Genomic DNA, 26169 nt, shown 5'->3' with positions numbered 1-26169 from the left:
ACAAATAGAAATGAAGGGCGAGGGGTTGAGGGGGGAGGGGGTAGGTGGTGAAACAAGCATGATAATTAACAATATTATTACACATACATATATAAAGATAGATAGATAGAGATATAGAAATTAAAAAAAGAAAAAGAAACGTCATACTACAACACAACAGAAAAAGAAGAGAAGAGAGATAATTAAAAAAGAACAAAAAAAAAAAAGTATAACAAGAAGACACATTTGTTTTTTTTTCTTTTTTTCTCTCTTGTGATTAATAAAAATATAGTCCAAGTTAAGAACGGGGTTACTATTGTTTCATGTTGGACGTAATGGAAAAACGAACAAATGAAATTTCCTAAACAAGGAAATCCTTCCGCGTCCGTCGTGTAAGTTTTCGTATTTAACAACGAGAATAAAAACACTTTCTTTCGAGTTCTGTACAATTTAACAACGCGATATTCTTTCATTCTCTATCTTGACCTCACCCTACTATCTGCAAGTTCTTAGCACTGTCAAATAAATTTGTCGTTTATCAAATTTAACGCAGCAAATATCATAATATACTTCATCTATTTTCTTTTTTTCTTTTCCCTTTTTAATTCTGCTAAGGCAAATTAATTAATTATTCGTTTAAAAAATTTTCGAGAAATAAAAACACGTATCTTTTCTATGGTTTCCTCTCTCTCCCTTTCATTCTTTCTCTCTCTCTTTCACCCTTTCATTCTTTCACTCTCTCTCTCTCTCTCTCTCTCTCTCTCTCTTTCTCTCCCTTCTCCATATCTTTTGGTTAGTTTCCAATTTTTTCATCATATATACTTTTTACGCTTATTTAATATATAATAGTCTTTTGGAAATATATTTCGTAATGTGTGTGTGTCTGTTTTTTTTTCTTTTTTCTTTTATTAAAATTTTTTAATAGCTAAATTTTTTTTTTTTAAGTTTTTTTTTTTAAAAACCGCTCCTCCTTTTTTTAAATTAATGATTCGAGAAGTATTCTTTGTACAGAGCATAATTGTTTTATCGTTCCGGCATTCGTTAAGGTCTCTATCGTTAATAGAAAACACCCACAACGCAAATTGTGCAACTAACATTTTGTCTTCTTATTCTTCTTTTTTTTTTTATTCCCTTTTCTCCTCTTTCTCCTTCTCCTTCTTCCTTCTACTTCTTCTACTTCTACTACTTTTTCTTTTTCGATATATCTATTGCCAACGTAAATATAATATAATCTATTGCACGAGCGGTTGTAACATCGCGATGGTGTATCAATAATAATAGATATAATCATAAAAATAAAATAGAATAATAATAATAATAATAATAATAATAATAAAAAAAAAACAATTAAAAACAATATATTATGGTATTCGTTTTGTATAGATAATCCAATAGATAACTGCATTACGTAAAATCAATGGTTATCCTTTAATTACACATATACATGGTAAAACTTAGTTTTGTCAAGTGTTACCGAACCAAATACGGGGTGGAAGAGATGGGTGGCTACGGGGGTCGGGTAGAGCTGGTGGAGGAAGCGCATTTAACGATAGAAACCTTAGCGAAGTGCAATCATCTCACGTTTGAAATGCACATGTAAATCAATTTAAGGTGAATTTTGGGCACTTTGTGACATTTCACTTCACCCTCAGATCATTTACAATACAATTAATAATAATTTATATTACACACTTACAACGTTTCGCTAATGAGTCTCTCTCTTCATCTTAACATCGAATAATAATATATATAATATACATATATGAATATTATATATATATATACATTGAAATATATATATAATATATACATATATTTGTTCTCCTATATATAAATCTTATAATCATCCATTATAGTTCTCGTATATTTATACAATTATCATTAATTATCACCTAACTTGGCATCCTTGTGGGAGCGGCGCAGGCGGACATCCCGACGAATTGTGTGTCGCGTTTTGGGACAGCAAAGGAATATCGTCCTCTTTGGAAGATTGTTTATTATCCGAGATTTTACCGCTTCTAGAATCGTTACACGTTAACTCGGAGGAGGTGGTTAACGAAAGCGAGGAGTTCACCAGCGCACTATCGTCACTCGCACTACTACTACTACTTGCCACTGGATCCTTAAGTTCGTAACCTTCCTGACAACGAGTCAATTTTAATCTTATTGGTGTAACTTTAGCGGAACGCACGTTCCTAAGGGCGGTGGCACTCGTATTAGAATCCGTCGGTTGTTTATCGTCAATGACACTGTCCATAGGATAGGTATGTTCCTCCTTGGAAGGTTCAGCAGGTGGTACACCAATTCGTGCATCATATTCAGCGTTTTTCGAATCCCCACCACGTCCACCACGCTCGGCCACGTCGATGCCACCAGTGAGGAAGCTCGAAATGTCATTGCTAGGTTCGCGAAATTCGTTGCTAGACGAATTGCTCGTACCCTTTCCTATTCGTATTATTAATTTCGGCGTAGACGCGCAACCCTCTAAGATTTGAACGCGAGCTTCCTTTTTACTAGACTGACGTCTCTTTCTTTTACCGTTCCTATCTTTCTTACTCTTTCCTTTCGTTTTCTCGTCGTCGTTGTCAAAACCGGCCATTATCATGCGTCGGAATTTCATGCTCTCCCTGCGAAGTTCTTCTATACTTGGTGTAGTAGGAATACTGCTCAATCGTTTTTTCGGAGGCCTTATTCTAGTCCTATCGTCTTGTTGCACGTTGCCCATTTCTTGGCCGATTATACTGTTACCTATTTTGATCTTTAACTTTGGTGGGCCGGTGTTGTTGGTCGTGACGGTAGTAGCAGTTGCAGCTGTTGCAGTACCCGTAGCCGCGACTGTTGCAGCGGTCGGTGCTATCACTCCCGTTGCGGTAGCACCCGCCGTATTACCTGTTGCTGCAACAGCAGCTGCGGCTGCTGCTCCCGACGCTGAGCCACTCAAAGATGACATCGTCGTAACTGATGGTTTTGCTTGTCTACCTCTCCTACCCCGATCTACGTTTCCACCAAAGATCATTCCGCCAGCTCCGCTTCCTCCGCCCCGTCTTCGATCGGAAACACCTTCCTCGTCTACCGCGTCGAGGAAACTTCCCCTTTCTTTTCTTCGTTTCTTTTCCATATTAGCATCTACAACCGCTTTGTAATCTTCCCTAGTTGGTATACTCGTCATCGACGCTACAGCTTTCGGTATCGTTATGACTGTACGATTGACAGGAGGTAGAATGATAGGTGCGGAGGTCGCGTTACCGCATGCCGGATCGCCGTCCATGTTCATATCCTGCGAACAATACTGTCGCAGGAGTTCTTTCTTACGCATCCTTCGAAGATTCGACGTTCCAGAGGCCACCGATGCACTGGTAGCGGCAGGCGTTATGATGACAGGTGCCTGTTGCGCCAACGGCGGTACCGACGATGCCGGCACGTAATTCGCATCGAGGAATGGCCCTTTGATTTTAACTTTCAATTGATTACGAGACTCCGAGAGGGATACTTTGCTGGTTTCTTTGAAGTTAGACGAAGATGCCATTACGGTGTCTATGCTCGGATTGTTATAGTTAATCTTCGATGAGGGATCGACCTGTTGTTTGCTACCAGCGATCAGAGAGGATTGCAGCTCTTTATCGATATCCTCCTCGATATCTGGCAATACTGAATCCGTAGAAACACCGGCGGCGAGCGTGTTGAGAAAATGATTTGCGTACGATTGTGAATGGCTCAATGACGAACTGGGTGCATCGACGTTCGAGTTATAAGTTCGCATATCGACTGGACCTGGAAGCAACGGTAAAACAGTATCGGCAAACACTTGACCGGCATTCGATTCGGATTCAGCGATGGCTGCTGCTGCTGCTGCTGCCGCCGCTGTAACGTTCCCGACTACAGCAGAAACGCTTACGGCACCGCTACCACCGGCACCAGCAACTACTCCACCACCACTCGCCACGTTGGCATCGTGCATCGCTGGTGACGATAGCCTCTTATCGTCGGAGTATTTTTTATGTAACGTACTCGGACTAGAGAGACGAGACTGATGTATTCCGTCATTGGTCATTAGGAGCGAGCCTTCGCCTCCTCTCTTTTCACCTCCGATGTCGGTAGACTTTTTCCTTTCACGCATCGTCCGCAGGTCTGCAATGTTGGTCTCGTTCGTCGAATCCTCGTCAGAATCGAAATCGTAAACCGTGCCGACGAGCTTGTTTTGAATCGAATCGTCGTTGTGCATAGCGTTCGAGGGGAAAGTCGAGAGCATGATTGTAGAGGTCTGATTGTTTCTACCTCGACCCCTACCCCGTCCACGACCACGATTTCTATAACCCGACTGTTGCTGTTGTCCACCCTTTGCCCCGCGACCACGACCACGTGTACCGGTACTGCTAACGGAAGTACTTTTGATTGTCTCTCCATGTCTAGGCGATTTTCCAGGAGATTTTCCTTGAAGGGAGGTAACCCTGGCAGATGTTCTCGTAGGTTTCGATGGCGATTTCTTGCCGGATTGTTGCGGCACCGTTACCGTCTTGCAATCTACCTGAACTTCTTGAGTATTTTCAACAGCAACAACTGCAGCTGCGGCTGCTTCGCTAACTTGTACCGTAGACGTCAATGTCGTCGACGACGCCGTGGTCACCGTTGCCATTGGTGTAGGTGACATAGTCGTCGATATTGCCGTTGACATGGATGCAGAAGTTGTTGTAGTTATAGTCGTTGCAGTGGTTACTACAGCAGCTGTAGCAGTTACCGTTGTTGTCGTGCCATCGAGGAATGATGGTATCATCGGTGGCATCACGGATACGTTCGTATCCTGTTGTAATTGAGGTGGTTCGTGTTCCGTCTCGAGCGACGGCTGTGCCGATTGAGGTGGTGGTGTTGGTACTTTCGTAGGTGATACCATTGCTGCGGTCAAGGCCATGTTGTGAGAAGAGGATGTGAAAGCTGCGGTACACGGTGATGCTTGCATATTCAACGAATCTTCCAATGGCTTAGGTACGTGCGATAATAAGGATTGCGGGGTAGGAAATGGTGCCCCGAAGGGTGGTGGAAACATTGCCGTGCCTGGGGATGGATAAGGTAAAGGAGCACTGCATGGTTGAGGTGGGAATAGAGAAACGGGACCAGCATAAGAGTTAGCTTCGGAATAGGCGTGATATGCCGCTGCGTCCATCGCCGAACATGCTGGGAATGGCATAGGTGGTATGTTTTTGTACGGAGGAATCGCTGTGTGATCCTCACCGGATGAGGCAGACGTGATCGAAGAAGACGTCGATCTTCGCGATGGTAATACTTGACTCTCCGCCCAACGAGTATCCTGACGCGAAGGATTCATCTCATTGTACGGAGAACCGTTTTGAACATAATCTTGTCTCATATCCGATGACATTTCCTCTTTCTCCAATACTCGATCCATCTCGCTTCCCTGATCATCCTCCGAATTTGGCAAACCTATGAGATGCCTGTTAACCATTTCCATCGGCGTTATTTCGTCTACCATTTGCGTGGATATTCCTGTCACTTGTTGATCCATTACTGCCATAGATTGTGCTCGATTTTCCGCGTGCGATTCTAAATGTTGAGCAGCACGGACCATGGAATGAGTCTGTTGCAAGAGATATTGTTCCTGCATGTTCATATTCAATTGTGAATGTACCAAAACATCGGGATTACTTTCCGGTAATACGTTAGCAATATCGTTTGTAAATTGATGATTGCCATAACGGTGATTTTGATTATCCATTAATGCGTTTAAGTGCACATCCGCTGAACTAAAGTTCTCTATACTCGGTGGCACCCACCGTTCGTCCGCTTCGGCTCTGTCCAACTTAGCACGCTCGACCACAGTTACTTTAGAGGTTTCAAGATCCTCGTTATTATAGGGCACGTAATGATCACTGTTGTTCGTATAACACAATTTTCGTTTTTCCTCTGTCGCATGATTTTTACAAGCAATATCGTCGGACGTTCGAGCAAGCTCCTCCGTATTCTTCATCTCTTGCATTGGTGGTGCAGTCTCTGTTTCTAAGATCTTTACCTCGTTCTCTTCGGGAATTTGATCGAGAGACTTTTCAACTTGCGTCTCTTCCTTCTTTATTTCGTCCTCTAATGTGACTGGTTCTAGTTCGAACTGACTAGGATTCGATTTTTTCGACAACTCCATACGTAGTTTTTCAACCAAATGTAATGTCTCTCGAGCACTGTCTTCCTTGGAATCTTCTTTAAACCACAATTCATTATTGAATGAAAACATTAAAGGTGCTGATCTTTCTTCGGCATCGCGAGGAATATTAAAGCCGTCATCGTTTACCATGTCATCCGTTAACATGTCTTGATCAAAATCAAACAATTCTGATACGCTAGGATCTTTGCTGCCGTGTTGAGGTGAGAATATTGAACGATTAGTAGATCTCTTTCTTTTGTTAACTTCCTTCTCCACATTTTCGGAAACTGCGATTTTATCGAGTGTCGGTTTCGAAAAGACATCGTCCCTTCCTTCCTTTGTCATTGTCGTCTCTTCGATAGCAGCTAATCGAGTTTCACAAGAATCCGTGGTAGGCATACTTTCAATCTTATCCTCGCTTTTACTTTTTCTATCCGAAAATTTGTCATGAGTTATTTCGGTAACATCATTCTTAATTGACACTTCTTCTGATTTTGGTTTATCAACAATCATTTTATTCTCGCTGATGTGATTCTTATGATCTTCGCTCTTTATCGTATCGTTTATGAGAAGTGTATCTTGAACAGATCCTTTTGTATTACTTTGTTCATTACATATTGCTTTTTCTATCTTTACTTCTGTATTTTTATTTTTCGATAATTTGTCCATGTGTTCGCGTTTCTCGAGAAGTTTGTCCAATCCTTTTAGAGATTTCTTTGGACTATCTCTTTCGGCACGACGTTGTTTCATTTCTTCCTCTAACGTATTTGCTGCATTTTTATTACTAGGTTTTTTGATTTTCTTATCATCCGTCTTTAAGGTACTTTCAATACACTTTGTAGAATCTACCGCAACCGTTTTAGAATTATCCTTGTTAATAATATCTTTTTCAATCTCTTTACTTGGCTTTTCAGTTAATTTCTTTTCACCTTTCTTAAAGGAAGATGTCTCTTTAATGTTTTTGTCATCTTTTGATGGGAGAATATCATTAAATTTTCGTTTGCGTGTATCTGATTTTGTTCTAGATCCTGTACTACTGTCTTCTTTAATTTTGGAAGATGGTTGTTCTGATTGTTTGACAATTTGATTGGACTTTTTGACAGATTTGGACCCAGAAAGATTTCGTGACCCATCATTATTTCGAGACCCACTAAACAGATTTTGGTCACTTGGTAGCTGTGGCTGTAATATCCCGGATTTTTTAGATGACTCTCTTTGATCTGATTTTTTGTTAATTGTTTGTTGTTGTAATTCTTCTGGCTGTTGCTGTTGTTGTTGTTGTTGCTGCTGTTGTTGATGTTGATGTTGTTGATGTTCTTTAGAGATTGAGGTTCCGCTTGATTCTTCTCTTTCAGTAGACGGCGGCTGAAACTCTGGTCCATGCCGCCCGTCGGAAGTTTTAAGCTTCTTATCGGGCAGCTTCTTGAGTTTTCGTCCTATAATCTTTTTCTTATCAGATTCTATAGGTTCGTCTACCGATTTAATAAACGGTCGTTTAACTACAGCCTTATTCTTGGATTGATTGCCAGTATCACTTTCAGAAGACGTATTAGACGAAGACGCTTGATCTTTAACAGAACTTCGATTTTGTTGCACAGGACTTTTACTATCATCCGTGTCGCTGCTACTCTCAGATGAACTGCTACAACTACTACTGCTGCTACTTTCGCTATTACTCGATAATACAGAAGATAAATATTTGCACTCTGATAATTTTTTCGATTTTTTCGATGGATCCTCCTTCGTCTCTTTCCTAACAATTTCTTCCTTCTTGGGTGATTCCTCCTTTTTATTTTCTTCCTTCTTACTTTCTTTCTTTTTCCCGCTATCCGGCGAATCTTTCTTTGGCTTAACATCTAACGTTTCGACATCAGGTTGTACGATCTTAGTACCCATACCACTTTTAATATGTTCAGCTGCTTTCTTCGCAGCTTGTCTTTGCGGTACGTAAGCGAGAATTTCCATACCGTCGCCAAATTCTTTGTCAAAATCATAAACGTCGTTTGTCTTAGTTTGATCTTTAGACATTTTATTATCCTTTTGTTTTTTACCGGATGATTTCTCTTTAGGTTGTTTCGAAGATTTAGTTTCTTCGCCGGGCGATTTAACGAATTCGACAGATTCTGTTGTCAAATTGTCCCTCTTAGCTTGCGATCGTTGCATGATTTCGGAAGCCTTTTTCGCAGCTTGTCTTTGAGGTACTATAAGAGCGGAAGGATATTCTTTTTTCTTCGCGCTCTTAACGTTCTCTTTGTTCTTAGTCGAATCGTCCACGTAATCCTGTTTAGTATCTTTGCAAGTGAAATTCTTTTGCGAATTTTTCGATATGTCTGCTGCAGAAAATTCCTTAACTGCAGCTTTAGTTATAAGTACAGCTGAATGAGAAGCATGTTCTTGAGAATCTGAATCCGTATCTGAATATATTGCTGAAGCAGCAGAAGGTCCTAGACGCGTTGCCGAATTGGTGTTTAAAGTCAACAACTCATCACTCTCACTTCCTGTTGCACTACCAAGTTCTTTTTCCATATGTTGTAACGTACGAGATCTATTATTCACAGTATCTAATTTATCACTTTCACTACTTTCTTGAAGCAAAGAATGAGTTCTATCTTGAACACCAGATGATTTCTTGGCTTTGCGTCTAGCTGTTTTCGTCTTGGGTGAATTTATTACTTCATCCTCCGTGCTCGAGTCGCTCTCGAGTTGGCAATTTTTCGATTTGTTCGAACATTTGTTGGACGTCTTGACAGTACTTTTAATTACGTCTGGTTCACTACTGCTCATAGATGATAAGTCACTACCATATAAACTTTTCTTTCTGACCGAACCATTGAAGTAAATCTTTTTATTAGATGCACCATTAAAATCTGGTTGTACTTTCTTTTCATTACTCGAGACTGGTGTCGGTGATCTAATTCCAGCAATTCTTGCGATCAATGTCTCAATGTCGCGCGTATATTCCTCTGAATCAGGATGAGAATATAAACGATCATATATCGATGGTCCATGATTAGCTGCCAATACAGATGCAATTACAGCTGATGGTAACGGAGGTCCGGATAATATCAATGATTGCTTGTGAAATGTTTGCTCGCGTAACCTCAAGAAAGTACGGCACAATTTCTCGCGTCTACCAACCATGTAGCAGAGATTTCTGACTCGTTCTAAATCTTGTCGTAGCTGTACAAATGTACGCATCTTTTCTAAATCTGCTGCTTGGCCTTGAGCGCGTGCTCCGGCACTTGAAAGTTCACCGCAACGTGGTGCCAATAGCGGTTTGTTGTGACCAGCCTAAAATATAAAAAAATAAATATCGATGCTCTCTTATAAAAGCCCAACGATCTCGTGTTTTTTCACGATACCATCCCCAATAACTTACCCTTCGTTTTAGCTTCCAATAATTATAAATGTATATAACGGCGTCAGTATCTATATCCAGTTGTTGCGATACGACATCTTTTAGAGATACGTGTTTATCAAATTCAGCTTCTATTTCTTGTAACCTAAAGTGACAATAAAGATGTTACTTTATGTAACAAATAAGTAAATATAAATTAAATAAAACGAAAAAATTTGTAGAGCAATACTATAAAAACGTACAGTTTACTTTTATTAATACTACAATTAAGAACTTTAGTTCTAATTGCCGGCGTTACATACTTGGCTGCACGAGCTTGGTTCTTTTCTTCTGAAGTCATATCTTTGCGTTTACGTTTTCTAGATTCACCATCTTCCGAATCTGTGCCACCATTACCGCCATTATTTCCAACATTTCCTCCAACACCAACTTTATCTTTTGTATTCGTTCTACTATGCTTCTGACAATAAGACTGTCGAGAAAAAGACAATTGATGAATCAAAGATTTGTATTATTTACTTATTACGATCTCTAATTAATATATATATATATATATATACCCTTAATTTGACACCATCATCGGCTAATTCATCTTCAATAATTGCTTTCATTTCAAGACCATATTTAAAAGCACAAGTAACATGATATGCTGTTTTACATGTCTTTATGCTGCACTGTATGCATGCACCCACGCGTTCACGACACAAAACACAAATGAGAGCCCACCGACTTTGCTGTAATTAATTAATTATATGAATATTTAAAATCTTTGAGATATGAAGATCGTAAAAAACTTTAAAGAATTTAAGTTGAATTTATAATAATTACCGGAATACTGGATATTTTTGTAATTGGTTCCATTCTTTCCACACAACCAATGCTAACTTCTGGTATCCAAAGTGCACAAGAAACATGGGCCCATTTTTGCCCACTGCGTGTACACTTCATTGCACCTCCTTTATTTGGACACAGAACGCAGTCTGGTCGCTGACTTAAGGAACAAGTTCTGCATAACCATGAACCTTCTGGTATCGAAGTAATACCATAACATGCTTGATGTACACATATATTGCAACAATCACAGAACACCATTTCATTTCCCTCTTCAGAATCAGGCTGATAAGTAAAAGAAAGAAAAGAAAAAATAACTTTATTAAATTTATATTTATGTTTTAACTTACTCTCTTAAAAAAAGTAAATTTTAAAGTATACAATAAAAATAATCGAATTGTAAAACACTTACAGATCTACAAACGTCACAAATAACATTTTCATCATATTCAATTCCAAGACCTTCTTCATTTTTAACGATTGTTTGTATTCTTTCCCAACACCGTACTTCTAATTCTTCTATTACATGTTCTAGTTCTGATTCTGTGATAGGTAACTGACCAGCCTAAAATTATATAAAGACAATAATAGAAAGATGTTCCGATTTTTGAAATGGTTTTTTTAAATTGAATTAAATATATATATATATTAAATTGCAATGCAACTGCAATTACAAATGTACATAAATGTTCAGTGGAAATATATGAATTTAAAATAATTGCAGATCATCAAATTGATTGTTAATATAAATCTGACTATGTATGCAATGCATGCGCATAGGATATAAAAATTTATCACATTTGATTTCCTTACCTGCGCTCTTTCACCATTAAAAACATCTAACCAAGTAATATCTGTATCATCCAGATCATAAGCACAAGCTTTCTCAGCTCGTGTAGGTGTGGTACTTAAATGATGATCTTCAGGATTGAAATAATCATCTCGGGATATTCTTATAAATTTTTTAGGTCTACGAATGAAAAATAACTGATGTTAAGAAAGAAAGAAAAGAAAGAAAGAAAAGAAAAAGCAAAGCTTTATCTAGGGAATAATATATTAAAGTGAAAAGTATGTTATTAAGAATGTGTTGATTGATACTTACAATTTGAATTCACCATGTTGTAATTTCAAAGGAGATGTTTGCGTAACAGTAACCTTTGGTTCAGGAAGGGAATCTGGATTAACAGGTACTTGAACACCTCTTTCCCATTCCTGTTTCCACTGATCAGTAATAACCCAGTACTCATTGGAACTTAATGGTTCGCTATCCGGTAATTTCATAGCACTGATCAGATCTTTACGAAAGAGTTCTGCTGGGGCCTCAGCAGCTGATCGATTGTATATACTTGAAATCTTAATGTCGCTGACAGGTCGGGGGGTCCAGGATGCCCCCCCTTGACTGGACGACGCCATCGTCTCCTCCTCTTCTGAAGGCCCCGTTGCTGTTGGAAGGGCCGATGAACCTGTGGCAGCCGGTCCCAATCTGCATTTACGCCTTTTAATCGCGCCTGGACAAGACGCCAAATCATTGTCGTTTCTGTTGACTCTCTTCCCTCGTTGTGCCATTCTACTAGACCAAATAAGCTAGTGATACGTGGCACATGCAGGTGGGCTATGCACACCCTGAAAACAAAAACAAATAAATGAATAAATATTGTTATTTGTTTTTACATTAGACAATTTTCAATTTAAATATACTTACTACATAGTTATCCATATATTTATTATCTTGAAAGTAGACTTTTAATTGAACTGCAAAAAATACAAGTAAAAACATTACATTGATTATAGCCTATCATTAATACTAATTTCAATGAAATAGTTTTTATTTATAATTGTTTATAGTAATCTCAATTATTATCTTGTCAATGCAAAATAAAAAGAAGAAGAAAACTAAATGAAAATTGAAGTAACCTATCTCCAAATATTTATCAAATTGACGTTTTAAATACTGTCTTGTTAATATAATACTTTCTAATAAGATTCTATGCACTTTTGATGCATGATTAACATTGGATGTACAATAATTTAAAGTAGTTTCATTGAACATGTTAACAAAATCTAATGAATGATTGATCATGGTTTACTATTCTTTACTTGACATGAATGCATGCTGTGCATTGTATCAAAGAAGCAGTGCATTATCTTAATGTAATCTAGGCATGTAATTACATGTAAACATATTATGCTAATGTCTCAAATAAAAACATTGGCAATTGATATGAGATTTGATAAACTATTTTTTATCTTTAAGTGTGAAAAATAGTGCATAAGGGGAAAGCACTTTTGTATATAAACAAAAAGTAGAAGAAAACTGTAAATGACTAAGTTTTGATAGTAACCATTATATCAAGTACAATACCTGTAATATGTTCACACACTTATACACTTAAAGTATTAAAGATAGAGGTTACTAATAAAACAGTGTGCCAAGACTGGAATGAAATTATAATCGCGCACAGCCAGTCCGGTTTAATGACATCTTTTGAACTCCATTAATCAAGTTTTAGATGCATACTTTATATGGTGTTAAATATCACCATTAATTGATATTCGTCATTGTCGTTGCATTTGTTTAGACACAAAGTAATGTTTATTCACTACACAATCCTAGCCACTGGCTGAGCACAATTTAACACTCCTGTCTCAGCTGTAGAAAAAGAAGAGGTTATAAAAAACCAAGTTCAATGGGAATAATAGTGTAATATGGAGATTCGGCAATCGTTAATCAACTGATTGCAACCTCGGACAAGCTCGATTTATAATAAATAGTTAATTAAATGACTAAACGTACGAAAATCGTAAAAGGTTGTTCCCATCCTAAATTATCATGTAAACATTGGCACAGAGCTATCCCGGAAAATCTAAGTAAATCCTATCGCAAAGCGGTTTCACTCACTGTACGTAATCTCGATCGAGCGAGCCGAGGACAGCATTAGATAACATGATACGCGCGAAATAACGATAAACGGGGTATTCGCACGGATAAAATGCTCACGGCTCCATTACGCTGCTGCTGCTCCTGCTGCTCCTGCTCCTGCTATTGCTCCAGCTACCCAACAACATTGACAATACAGATGGCAGCACCCTCGCGTGCAGTCCACACAAGTTTCTACACACACTTCGAAAACCATTAAATACCTTATTATTGATCTATTAGCAGAATATATTTACGCGCGCACAGTTGCACGTGATTTCGGAACAGCTTATTAACCACCGCAAAGATGCCAATCTTAAACGATATTATTATTTAATCGCCACAGAGCTGACAGAGATAAGTGCGTACACCTCTGTCACCAGCAGCCTAACCAACATGTCCTCATTAGCGATTCCAGTAACATATAGCCAGTTCGTACTCACTTTGCTACGATCCTACGTCTTCTGGCTATATTCAATAATAATTCCTACAACCGTGACCGATCGTATTTAATCGCGAAATGCACCGAATCGATAATATATTTACATAAATGTGAATACTGGCATTTGGCGCCATCATGCCTGAAAAAATAACTGTGGAAGTTCGATGTCACGTGACCGACCCAGCGAGATCTCGCGATTTGCCTTCACGGATTATGGATTACAGTAAGATTGGAGGTCAACAGGTACATGTGACTTACACGCCCCCTCTTGGAATCTACACATTTTTATCATACTCTTTCTTATTTTATTATTTGTATTCTTTGTTTATCCATCTTTTTAAATATTATCATCTTCCATTTATTTTTATCAATATTTATCTCCTTTTTCTTCATTTTTTATCATTTCGCAATACAGAAAGTATTTAAAAACATAACAAAATTTAATTTTTCACTTTTCAAAACAATTACTCATTACTAAACATTTAAATTAATAATTAAATCTTTTCATTATTTCGATTAAACTATTTTATACGTCAATCTTTTTTACTAATTGTAATCACAAATAAATTTTTGTTCATTTTCACATGTATTTTTAAAAATAATTATTTTAAATAATTTTTATTCGTCGTATTGTGTGTTAATTGTTAAATCCCTTGAATTAAATTTGTATTATATATTGTTGTTATTATTATTACTATTATTATTATTATTTTGATAAATTCATGTAAGTGCACCCTTATATACAATTTTTATGTTTCATGACTTAAGGTTCAAGAAAATCATAGGTTAGAATTAATTGGGCAGGCTTTCAAGAAAACAAATGCAGTTCCAATTGCATCTTCTGATTTATTATGTTTATTTTTAAATTTATACTCATGTGGTGTGGTTGCTAGGCTCTGTTGCTATTATCTAGTATAAATATTTTGTTGTTATTTTATATAATATATAATATAAACATTGTAATATTTGTTCATACTGAATTAAATATAAAAAAAATTAATTACAATGGAACAGGTATCCATTTATTACGTTTAGTTTATGTTATACTTTTATCAAGTAAAAGGATTATTTTTATTAAATTAATTAATAATATTTTTATAGGACTTGAAAAGTAAAATTGATGAAGCCTGCAGAACTGCTGAAGAATTTACTAAATTATATTACGAAAATTTGGACAAAAGAAGATATGTGAGTATTTTATTTATTTTGTTTTGACGAGCAATTAGTTTCTTTATTTATTAAATTATTTAATTGAATTCTATATATATATTTCAGTTAATGTCAAGATTGTACATGGATGCAGCTACTTTAATATGGAACGGTAATGGTGTAGAAAACAAAGAAAATATCCAAAAATTCTGGACAGATTTACCACCCTCAGAACATACTATTGTTACTTTAGATGCACAACCTGTTACGAGTAAATATCTTTCTAAAATATTTATCCTAATAACAGAATAATATTTACTTTGACTATATATAGTAATAGAATTCCTCAATAAATTTAAACTTTTTAAAAGTAATAAAGTATGATCGATCAAAAAATTTAAATCATATATAATATTCGACAAAAGAATGATTTTCAATAATTTCTAAATTTAATATAGAATTTAATGTTTGATATATAATATACCAATATTTTTTTAGCATTACATTGATTTCTTTTTTGTCGATAACAGATCCAGGAACATCAACAGAGTTAACATTCCTCATTAAAGTCAGTGGACAAGTCAAACTTGAGGAAAAATCCTCAAAACCATTCAATCAAACTTTTTTAATCACGGCGGTTGGAGACAAATGGAAAATTGTTACCGACTGTTTCAGAGCAGTAGATATATAACACAAGATATATATGTTAATTTATACAAGTATTGTTAAATAATAATTTCATTAGATAATTTTAATGAAAACGTATGTCTTGCTTATAAATTGTATATATTGTATAATAATATTAAGAAAATGTTCACATTATACATAAGAAATTTCATAAAATATGACATCGCTTTATTATTATTATTCTATGATGCTCTTTATTGATTTAAGAAAGCATTTTAGTTCCATAATTAATTTTTTATTTTCATTTTTCGATCTTATATGAATGTATAAAGCAATATTAAAAATTTTGTATTAGTGAATTCAGTACATTGGTCTTTAGAAATGTAATTTCACATGAAAAAATAAAAAATAAATACAGATATAAATAGACATAAAAACTACTATGATACATATTATATAAAACAAAGGACCTTCCTGTCTTCTATAATAATAATAATAATAATAATAATAATAATATTAATAATTATAATAATAGTAATTTCTAAGTCCCATCATCTAAAATTCATTTGCGTAATCATTAATTTTTGTTTGTGAATTCAGTTTTTCATTGAATACAAATAATAAAATAATGGTTTAGCTTATCACAGGTACAAATTATTTAAAAACAAATAAACAATTGAACCGAAATTACATTGTATACTATTAATGTTAATATATTGAATGTACTAATAGGCAGTGTCATAAGACACATTTCATTGGTCACTATTACTTTTGCATCTGTATTGCATTCTACTTAGTTTCAAGCACAGATTTAATAAAGTATAAGTTCAAAAATTCCCATAAAATAAATGAAAAATCTTGTTCACTCGAATAACATAATAAGTAACGATATTTACTGAGTAATCAATTAAATTAATTATATATTTATATCGATAATTATGTATTTACGTTATAATTTTTGAGTATTAATGTGAGTATATGTCATAATTTATAATTTAAACGTATCGATAAAGTTAGAAATTTGATTTTTTATGTGTTAATAGAATATCTAAGAATGAAAAATCATAAGACTTCTTTCGCACATTTTTGAGAAAAATTATTCCGAATATGGGACCTAGCGGTCTGATAGAAAATTGTATAAAAAATATGTGCAAGAGTAAGGAACGAACGCGCTGATATTTTTTATGAAAATTTCTAAACATATTCCTTTACTGCTGTGCCTTTGGAAGAACATTTCCATATATCCATGATTAAACAAAGCACACGACACTTAAGAATTTGATTAATTACATTGAATTTTCTTATTCTGGATAATTTATGTAGGCATACGATGATACTTAGTACAGTTGTTATTCAACTTATGCTATACAAATACAAAATTGTTATATTGTCCCACAGTACATGTAAGATATCTTAACATTATAATTTGTTGTATTTATAATGTGACCTACAACTTTGCATAAATGTACTAAGCAATGATGTGTATAAAATTACATATAAATGAAATGATTTACGATACATAAGCGGCTTAAGAAAGTGTCTACGTTTTGTAATGGCAATCATTCATATTGCATTTAATATGTACCACTGGTACAATTATTATTAAAACTGTGATAAACTATTCGTATTGTTGTTATGATCACCATATATGTATATATATATATATATATATATGTATACCATTATATATTCGATCATGTCTTTTTATATAAAAATGTAATCATGCAAAATGAATATTTTTTATCGAGACTTATAATGCAAAGCCTACACATGATGATCATAGACGATAATAAAATATTCCATATCTTTTTGACACCACAGATTTGGTATTTTAAAAATATAAATATGTGCAGACATAAAAAACAATGAATTTTGCAGCAAATCATTATCTTCCGAATAAAACATATTAAAGAAATACTTGTAGTATACTTTCTTATTATGCCTCAACCACACAAAATGTTTGTAATAGCATAAACATACAACCATAACTCAACAATCCTTACTTTCATTCACATTCATTACTTGATATTATTTTAAGCATAATTTTTATGATTAAAACATTGTTCTTAGACCTTACTAGTGACTTAGATATATATCTATACTTATGTATATATATGTATGCATGTATGATTTATGATTCGCATGTATACATACATACGTACACATAGTGTATATAAGAATATCTCCATTTTAACGAATCAACGCATTGAAATATTTTTATTCAGAATTTGTTGATAATTAAAAATATTTGAATGCGTTGATTAAAAGGAGATATGATGTTATATTATATGTACGTATATATGCATGTATATTTACGTATATCTATTATATATAATTAAACTGGTGACAGAAATGAATTGAAAATTTCAACAGAAATGTAAGAGAGAGTGTAAAATGTTACTTTTGATTTTCCACCACCAATATATACTTTATCTCTGCACTGTATTTATTACATCCTTTATTGTATTTTGAACCTCACTCAATAGTCTTGTATTTTCTGTAATATTTCTTGTTCCGGCTGCTCTTAGTTGTCTTGCTTGTAGCTCGAGTCTAGTGAGTAAATCACGGAACTGAAACCTCGCATGTGGTGCTATTGCAGTATCTGTAAGACTTATGCACATACCATGGAGCAAACCAACTTTATCGGATAGTTGAAGCCAACTAGCCATGATTATAGTTGGACTACCTCTAAGATTCAAAATACTATTGTCAATGACGTTAGAGATTTCGATTACACTATGTTTTGCTGCACCTTTTGATTCGGCAGTTTGTTTATTTGCATCTTCATCTGTCTGTGAAGCAGACTTATTGCAGTTTGGTGTAGCATATATTGAGGAACCAAAATGTTTAGTCGAAGAAACTAATGGTTTTAATGGTTTGGCTGGCACTACAGGCTTTTCTATATCTGCAGATGATGTTGGAGGCCATACTCTTGTGTCTCCTTTACTAGTAGAACTACGCGTTGATGCCCCACTATGATCTTCCGGGGAGTCTTCGCCCGCATCAACTATGTCTGGCTTGCTTACACCTCTAACACTTAATTTAGGACTGAGCGGCTGATTATCGCAGGAAGCCTCTTTGTTTTCCCATAATTTTTTTAGGCTACTTATACTTCCAGTACTTCTACGCTTATCATCAATTTGATCATCAGTTCCCAATTCAGAAGAATCTGTGATACTACTTCCAATATCATCAAACCGTTTTGTTTTATCTTCCACAACTTTATCTTTTTCCGCATTATCTACCTTTCGTAACCTAGCTTTGAAATCGATTATTTGATTATCTCCAGTTTCCTCTTTTTGCGGGTTATTCCTTTTATCGACCTTTTTCAATTTGAAACCTATATTACCAGTGCTTATTATACCCTCAGTTATAGGTGAAGATGCATCAATCTCTTTGTGTGTACTGTGCTTATCAAGACTTAAATGATGATCCTGTGCAATTGAAAAACTATCATTGCTCTTCAAATTAGAAATGGCATACTCATTTTGTACAGAATGTTTGTTTGTATCCATACTAAAGCTGGCACATAATTCAGATAATAATTGAGATGCAGGATCAAGAGGTAATGAAGGTACATTACCTGCAATTCCACTTTTTTTTACAGATCCTCCGTGTTTCATATCAGCACTTTGCTTTATTTCATTGACCAATTTTAATTCTAACATCTCCTTCATCCCTGGTTTGGATTCGAACGTATCTGTGATACCAACGGCAGCAGGAGGCGGAGGTGGAGGAGGAGGTGGCGGTGGTGCTTCTTCCGGAGATGACGTTAGTTCCGTTGATTCTAGTCTTACATTACTAGACACCTCCTTTGTTTTAAGAATTGTTTTTTTATCATCTAAAGATTTACTGCAGTGCGTTTCGCTGGTAGTTTCTCTGCGCCGTAAATTAACACCAAATCTAGAACTAGCTTCCTTCACAGAAGGTTCTACATTTCTAACATCGTTATTTTTATCATCTTGATCGTCATTTACCTCATCCTTTATTTTCCATTCGGCTTTTAATTTCCTCACGCTTACTGGCGAATTGGTTGTTTTAATATGAGAAATATCACTATTAGGAGAGGCAGTTACAGGCGGTGGCAAATCGCATTGATCTGCCGAATTAAAAATGTCATCTGGCGGTGGTGGTAAGTCTATAGGAGGCGGAGGAAATTCGAGATCGGCAAGTGTTGGTTGAACCGATCTCGATGGACTAGCCGTTCTAAAGCCAGTATTATTTGGACCTCGGAAAGTTCTTAATCCAATATTTTCCGTATTATTTTTTCTAATCCCGACCGTCCGACTGCGTGGTGAATTTGGTGGTTGATAAGTATTTACTACACCACTGGAAGAATTACTGCGCGTCATTTGTGGCTGATTACGTAAATTGTTTTGACGAGGAGATAGCGAACGGTGCTGGGGCGTATCCGTATTACTTGTAACGTCGTGTTGTTCCATAACGGTAGATATTGCAGATGTGGTAGCAATATTATCTTGATTAGAAGGCATTCCACTCTGGCGAAGGCTTTCTAGGTAGGCGCCAATTCTTGCACCCTTAGGTAAGGTGCCATAACGGTTAATTGCCCGTTTAACATTTTGCACCTCTAGTGCACCTACATGTACCAACTGAAATAAATTTAATTATAAGCTTCATATGTTTGTAAACGTTGAAATCCATTCAAGCAGTGCTAAATGCATTTACCATTAGACAAAATTTAGTAAGTTAAAGAAGACTATAGTATATATATATATATCTCAATATAAATATCGATCGTCACATTATTTGTAATACTTTTTGAATTACAATATTTTTACACGGATAATGACTACTATACATTTTAAGCCTGGCCACAATGTATGTTCATTGTACCTTCTGAGGCAGTACTTCCTTAGATGGATAAGGTCGTGTTTTAATTTGTTTCTGATTGCATGGTATGTTCGGTACAGGTTCTGGCGAAGTTGATGGTTGAGGAACAAAATTGGGTTCTGCTGTCCCCTGAGACCCATCTCCATCGTCGTCCACTTCGCAACCTCCTGTAGTAATTGACTGTGTAGCCATTGTCACAAGATCTCGTGTGATACCTGATTTGTCATTTAATAAACAAAGTATACTGTATATAATCTAGGATTAAATATTCCTGTAGTAAGTAAGCATAACTTTATACAGGAATAGAATATTATAGCTCTATATCACAGATTGAAAAAAGAATTTGTTTTTAGATAGAGAAAATATCAATGCTATATCGTTTTACTGTATATATTTCTTTCATATAACTCAGGGTCATTCTCCTTAAAATATGATCATCAAAGGGAAGAAGTTCCTTATAGAAAAGACTCTTATTTCATTAAACAAGTGTTAGTTCAATGTTGGTAATATGTATGGTTCTCTCGTATGTACTAAAAATGACTGTTGAAAAAGATACTGTCGACAAAATTCGTGCAGGCCAGAATTAGTTATGATTAGGTGTTTTTTAATATTTTATATAATGCACGTGCGTGCGTGAATGTGTTTAGAAACATGAGTAAACTCACATAACACTGCTTGAACACATTCAAAATTTATATATGAATATAATATTTCATTAAAATATTGAAATTTTTTTCTTTATTCTACGAGATACGAGTAATACTTTCAAAATGGAAATTACTTAAAATTGTAAAAAACAAAAAAAGGAAAACCAAATTATATGAGATATAAAATGAAAATATTTCCATTACTTCTTTTTTTGTTGTAATATTTACATCATGCATAAACATGATATATATTTGGATTAATATTAAAAATAAATATATTATCACCAATTTATCATAAAAGCAGTCATAAGAAAAATTAACAAACAAAAAATGATAATAATAAACTGCAACTACGTATAAATTGCTTAAGATTCACTAAGATACAAATGTGCACTGAATATAATATATCCAACAATTACTTTTAGAACTTTCAATTATTTTGCATTTTACTATGCACATTCAGAACATATTGGCTCACGGAGAATGACCCACATTCCTGAAGCTATGAGCCACAGTAGATAAAATATAACAAAATCAACAAAAATGAAATTCGAATGAATAGAATTCAAGCTGCAACGTGCATACATCATTACACTTAATTAATATAATGAAATACCTTCAAAAATCTTATCAATACCATTTAGATCTGTGGCATCATCGAGTGCTATGGTGGCAGCATCGGTATTTTGTTGATCTTGTTCCTGGTATGCCGAATCGCGAAATGAACTGCACGATGATAATAAACTATAAAAAAGAAAAATGAATCATAGTATTACAAGTAAAATCCTTGCCTTATATTATAGCTTATAAAATAAAATAAAACTTACCTTGTTCGTTTTGGAGGAGCCGGTGCTTGTTTTCCTTTTTTATTCGTCGAGCGTCTCATTTGTACGATATTACTGTTACTTTTACTCGACAATCCACCCACAAAAGTACTTAATTTAGTTACAGAACTAGCACCATCTAAATCCAAGACAATTATTTTGATATTACAAATACAAATTTGATAGAAAATTGTTTAGAAAAATAACATTTATAATAAATTGCAGTTTATACCTTGTGCTATACCAGAGGAAGACATTTGTTCGGATACAAGTACGAGTCCATGAATATTTCCTGTACTACCTGTTTGTGATTTTTTATATGCAAGCAACGGAATTTCTCCTCCGCCTTGTAATTGTTTTTCAACTTCTAAAATAAATATATTTATATTTGTTTGTTAGTACATGAATATTATTGTATGTCAATTTGACACCTCAGAGATATTAAAAGCACAAATGCTTTACCTTCAGTAATACTAGATTCTTGAAACATGTTTTCTAATGAATGATGAATTTCTTTGAAAGTTGGTCGTTCTATTGCTGACCATTGCCAACATTGTCTCATTAATTCGTACACTTTAGGTGGGCAACCGGGTGGACATTCCATCCTATAGCCCTTTTCTAACATATGATAAACATCTGTCAAATCCACGCCAGGATACGGAGACATACCGTAAGTTGCTATTTCCCATAATAAAATTCCAAATGCCCATACATCAGACTGCAAAAATTCAACCTGTTATATGGAAGTTCTATTATCGAGTTGTTCTAGAAAAATTATAATTATTACCTTTGTAGAAAACTTATTATAAGCTAAACCTTCGGGAGCAGTCCATTTAATAGGAAATTTAGCACCAGCATGAGCTGTATACGTATCATCTCTCATTAATCGTGCTAAACCAAAATCTGCAACTTTTACTAAATGATTTTCACCGACCAAACAATTGCGTGCTGCTAAATCTCTGTTTTAAGAATTAAGTAAAGTTTTAATATAATTACAATAATAAATAATTTATGAAAAAGATTAAAGATACACAAATAATAGAAACATGATGAATAATACAACAATTATATCGAATTGCAAATACCTATGAATAAAATTTCGGCTTTCTAAATAGCTCATGCCACTTGCTATCTGTGTTGCCATATGCATAAGAACAACAGCATTGATTTGATGTTTACTCTCATTACGCAAATAGTCTAATAGATTTCCTTTGCTCATAAATTCAGTAATTATGTAAAATGGTGGTTCACGCGTACAAACTCCTAATAATTGTACCAAATTTCTATGTTTCATTTCTTTCATTATGGCAGCTTCTTCTAGAAAATCTTTAAGTGCCATTGTATCTTCCTATAATTAAGGATTTAATAATAATATAGTTATAAATATAATTTTAAATCTATATAAATCATAGAATATTATTATAAATACCTTTAATGTCTTCACAGCAACCGTCATATTATACCTCTTCCAAACTGCTTCATATACATCACCATACTGTCCCCCACCTAATTTATGCCTCATTACTATATCAGTCCGATTAATTTCCCATTCATCTGGCTCTGAAATAGATTATAGTTTATATGATTTCATAGAGTTTTATTTGTTACATAATATTTTATAATATCAAGAGATTTATATATTACAAAAATTGAATGTGTGTTAATATATATAAATTATAATATTATCAGAAATTATTATTGTGTTTTATTTTAGATGAATTAAGCTAAACACATATAATTATTTTATTTTCCCAAATAATTCGTTAATAAAATGCAAGTAACACTTTATGTTTTAACGTCATGCACATAAAAAATTGTAATTAAATATATGGTGTATTAAAATGAAATTAAATAATAAAAAAAAGCGATAAAGAAATTAAATAGATGAATAAAATAAATAACATTGATCTTCCTTTTTTGTTCAGGTATTGAGTAATTAAAAAAGTAGGCTAGGACAAAGAAAAGTATTTAAGATATTGACAAAAATATATACGCCACCTGGACTAAGTGGAAACACAGTAGGCTTGTTATGCTTTGGTGCGGGATAAAGCAGTTGCGTAATAAGACCATCGGCAAGCATTGAATGATGATGAACCAGTTCGGCTAATGTATTAAATTTACTTTCTGTTGTGACAAACATCTGAAATGATGGAATATGAGAGTTACATGAATTTCTCTATTTGTTAATCAACCAACTAACCTTTCCTTCGCTATCTTCATTGATTCTGTAATGATAAACTCGTCCTTCATATCTCAAAGAAATACTACGTTGACCTGGACTGCTCTCTGATTCACGAACAAGAAAACTACCATTTATGCCAGAACTTAAAAGATACTCTGCTGCATTTCTAGATATTCTTCCATGATACCAAGAATGTTTTTCCAATGAATTAACAGGAGTTACATAGTTCGATGGAACCCAACCTACTTGCCCTGCACTCGAATGTGCTTCACACCACTCGCCACTTTTATTATAACTGAGAATACGTACTTGTTCACCTAATTATTTAAATTATTAAGAATTCTATTATTATCTGTGTTCAATAAAGAATGCAACTAGTGATATTATACTCTAATTTGTAATATGTACCTTTCTTCAAACTAAGCTGATTTTCTCCGCCTGCTTGAAAATCATATAATGCAACGAATAATTGTGGATCATCTTCTTCTTGTGTCAAAAGGTTCTCCTTGCTAGTCCACCTAGTTCAAACATCATTGTAAATAATTTTATATTTCATGATTGTTAAAGATACTTGAAAGTATCTCAAAACTTTCTTAATATAATCGTATACACGTAAAGTTCACAACATTTGATACAACTTTGTAATCATAAAATATTGAAGAGAAAAATAGAGTAAATATCTAATACATGGATGCAAGTATGCATATAGGTAATTGATAAATAAATTCATGTATTTAACCTATTAGCAGCTTCAAGTAGTCCACTAGTAGATACACTAGTATGCTGTTGAATATTTGCTTGTTGTGAAATTGGTTGAACATTAGAACTACTAGGAGGATCTCCCTCTGGCAATGCTGGAATGTGAGGTAGGGGTCTACTTTGTAATAGAGCCTCTGTAAAAAGAAAAAAGAAGACGAATAGTTAGAATTGAAGTAGGGATAATGATAAAATGATATAACAGTATCTTTTTCATTCACTAATTACTACAATCATTGACTATAACTATTGCATAACAGTATCTATATGCAATTATGACTTTAAATTTTGTAAACTCTATCAAGTCAGTTACATAATAGAAAAAAGAAAAATTGCATTTAATGATCATTCAAATGAGAATAAAAAATTAAGAATAAATTAAACTGACTGTTAAGAATAAAGAAAAATGTTGAATAAGTGAATGAGTGCATTCAAAGTAGTTGAAACGTGAAACATGTAATGGAACGTGTTACATGTTGTTACAACTATTAATTATGTATAATTATAGACAATTTCATAAACGTTAGATGGTTGATATTAATTTGTAAAATATAATCTAAAAAAAAAAAAGTAATAATTCATAAAAATTGCAATAATTGTAAATTATATTTAGGAGTAGTATCATTTGGATATAATATGATAAGAAATAAACAAATAATAATACTAATAATAAAGATGGTTAAATATAAATGTAAAAAGTATAGTGTAAAAAAGTATAGGGTGCAAGAGTAATAAATGTAAAAGAATGTACATAACAATTGATATGCATTACCACTGTGTTCGGTAAATATGTTGGATCCAATGATACGAGAGTCCTTTAAATTTCTGGGTTGCTTTCGCGTTTGTCGCACGGTAGACCCGGCTGGAATAATTCTGTCTTTAGTTTGTTGAGCACCCATAGTTCCTCAATTACCATGCCCTTATATTCCCCCTCGGCTAGAAATACGCCGAGGCTCAAAAGTTCCTCACTCACTCTCACTTTAAATCGACACTTATTCGAACTTACATTCTATTTATTATGGAATAAAACGCGAGTCTATTTAAATATCAATTATGATCACTCTTACGACCTCTTATATCTCACATTTTTATATGTCAATTATGCTCGCTACTTCTCGCCATATTTGACAGCTTTGACGTCGATTATTTAGTTTGTCGGCGCATTGCTATGGGGCAGCACATCGGGGGTTGGCTTACATGCGTGCACCAATAATATCTTCATTTCGATCCGTCGAAATATCGAATTATACTTATTTTCGATATATCGATATTAAGATAATTTGAATTATCTTTTTATCATTCGACCCTTCCATTTCTATATAAAATAATTAAATATCAATATATTTATATGTTTATGATAAATAATCAATTTTCTTTACAATTAAACAAATAAAAATGCACTTTTAATCGACATTTTTATATTCATGAAAGTAAATCCAATGGTACTAATTCTACAAG

The 26169-nt window shown here is 34.3% G+C and overlaps 3 protein-coding genes across 11 annotated transcripts; 1 reads left to right on the top strand and 2 right to left on the bottom strand.

The window, feature by feature from the left end:
* Window positions 1-1794: 1794 nt before the first annotated feature.
* LOC106789118 (PHD finger protein rhinoceros) lies at window positions 1795-13400 on the bottom strand. Of its 4 annotated transcripts, none has more exons than XM_014753040.1 (10): window positions 13315-13400; window positions 12019-12068; window positions 11419-11939; window positions 11130-11286; window positions 10729-10881; window positions 10314-10601; window positions 10046-10219; window positions 9788-9957; window positions 9507-9630; window positions 1795-9418 (listed from the first exon to the last, which is right to left on the bottom strand). In XM_014753040.1, exons 3-10 carry the CDS (start codon window positions 11880-11882, stop codon window positions 1868-1870), a joined length of 9081 nt encoding a protein of 3026 aa, XP_014608526.1. In that variant the 5' UTR covers window positions 11883-11939; window positions 12019-12068; window positions 13315-13400; the 3' UTR covers window positions 1795-1867. The 4 variants fall into 4 exon arrangements, with proteins under 4 accessions (XP_014608526.1, XP_014608527.1, XP_014608525.1 ...); XM_014753041.1 differs by having other exon boundaries at window positions 13300-13373; XM_014753039.1 differs by lacking the exon at window positions 13315-13400 and adding an exon at window positions 13216-13291.
* A 124-nt stretch (window positions 13401-13524) lies between these two features.
* Window positions 13525-15882, top strand: LOC106789120 (NTF2-related export protein). Of its 2 annotated transcripts, none has more exons than XM_014753042.1 (4): window positions 13525-13918; window positions 14777-14863; window positions 14951-15095; window positions 15355-15882. In XM_014753042.1, exons 1-4 carry the CDS (start codon window positions 13811-13813, stop codon window positions 15513-15515), a joined length of 501 nt encoding a protein of 166 aa, XP_014608528.1. In that variant the 5' UTR covers window positions 13525-13810; the 3' UTR covers window positions 15516-15882. The 2 variants fall into 2 exon arrangements, with proteins under 2 accessions (XP_014608528.1, XP_014608529.1); XM_014753043.1 differs by lacking the exon at window positions 13525-13918 and adding an exon at window positions 14458-14689.
* A 92-nt stretch (window positions 15883-15974) lies between these two features.
* Window positions 15975-25883, bottom strand: LOC106789117 (tyrosine-protein kinase Abl). 5 transcript variants are annotated; one of them, XM_014753037.1, is made up of 15 exons: window positions 25484-25883; window positions 24695-24848; window positions 24364-24473; window positions 23974-24272; window positions 23772-23913; window positions 23203-23333; window positions 22859-23121; window positions 22561-22732; window positions 22236-22491; window positions 22006-22140; window positions 21777-21912; window positions 21566-21693; window positions 20306-20517; window positions 19035-20061; window positions 18779-18885 (listed from the first exon to the last, which is right to left on the bottom strand). In XM_014753037.1, exons 1-15 carry the CDS (start codon window positions 25608-25610, stop codon window positions 18866-18868), a joined length of 3312 nt encoding a protein of 1103 aa, XP_014608523.1. In that variant the 5' UTR covers window positions 25611-25883; the 3' UTR covers window positions 18779-18865. The 5 variants fall into 5 exon arrangements, with proteins under 5 accessions (XP_014608518.1, XP_014608520.1, XP_014608519.1 ...); XM_014753032.1 differs by having other exon boundaries at window positions 15975-20061; window positions 25484-25882; XM_014753034.1 differs by having other exon boundaries at window positions 15975-20061; window positions 20306-20469; window positions 25484-25882.
* Between the last annotated feature and the right edge of the window lie 286 nt (window positions 25884-26169).

Source organism: Polistes canadensis, unplaced genomic scaffold, assembly GCF_001313835.1.
Source record: "Polistes canadensis isolate GaletaPanama2010 unplaced genomic scaffold, ASM131383v1 scaffold_165, whole genome shotgun sequence".
In the NCBI taxonomy this organism is placed as follows: domain Eukaryota; kingdom Metazoa; phylum Arthropoda; class Insecta; order Hymenoptera; family Vespidae; genus Polistes; species Polistes canadensis.
Note: the sequence above shows the minus strand (reverse complement) of the source record. Positions and strands in the feature narration are given on the sequence as shown.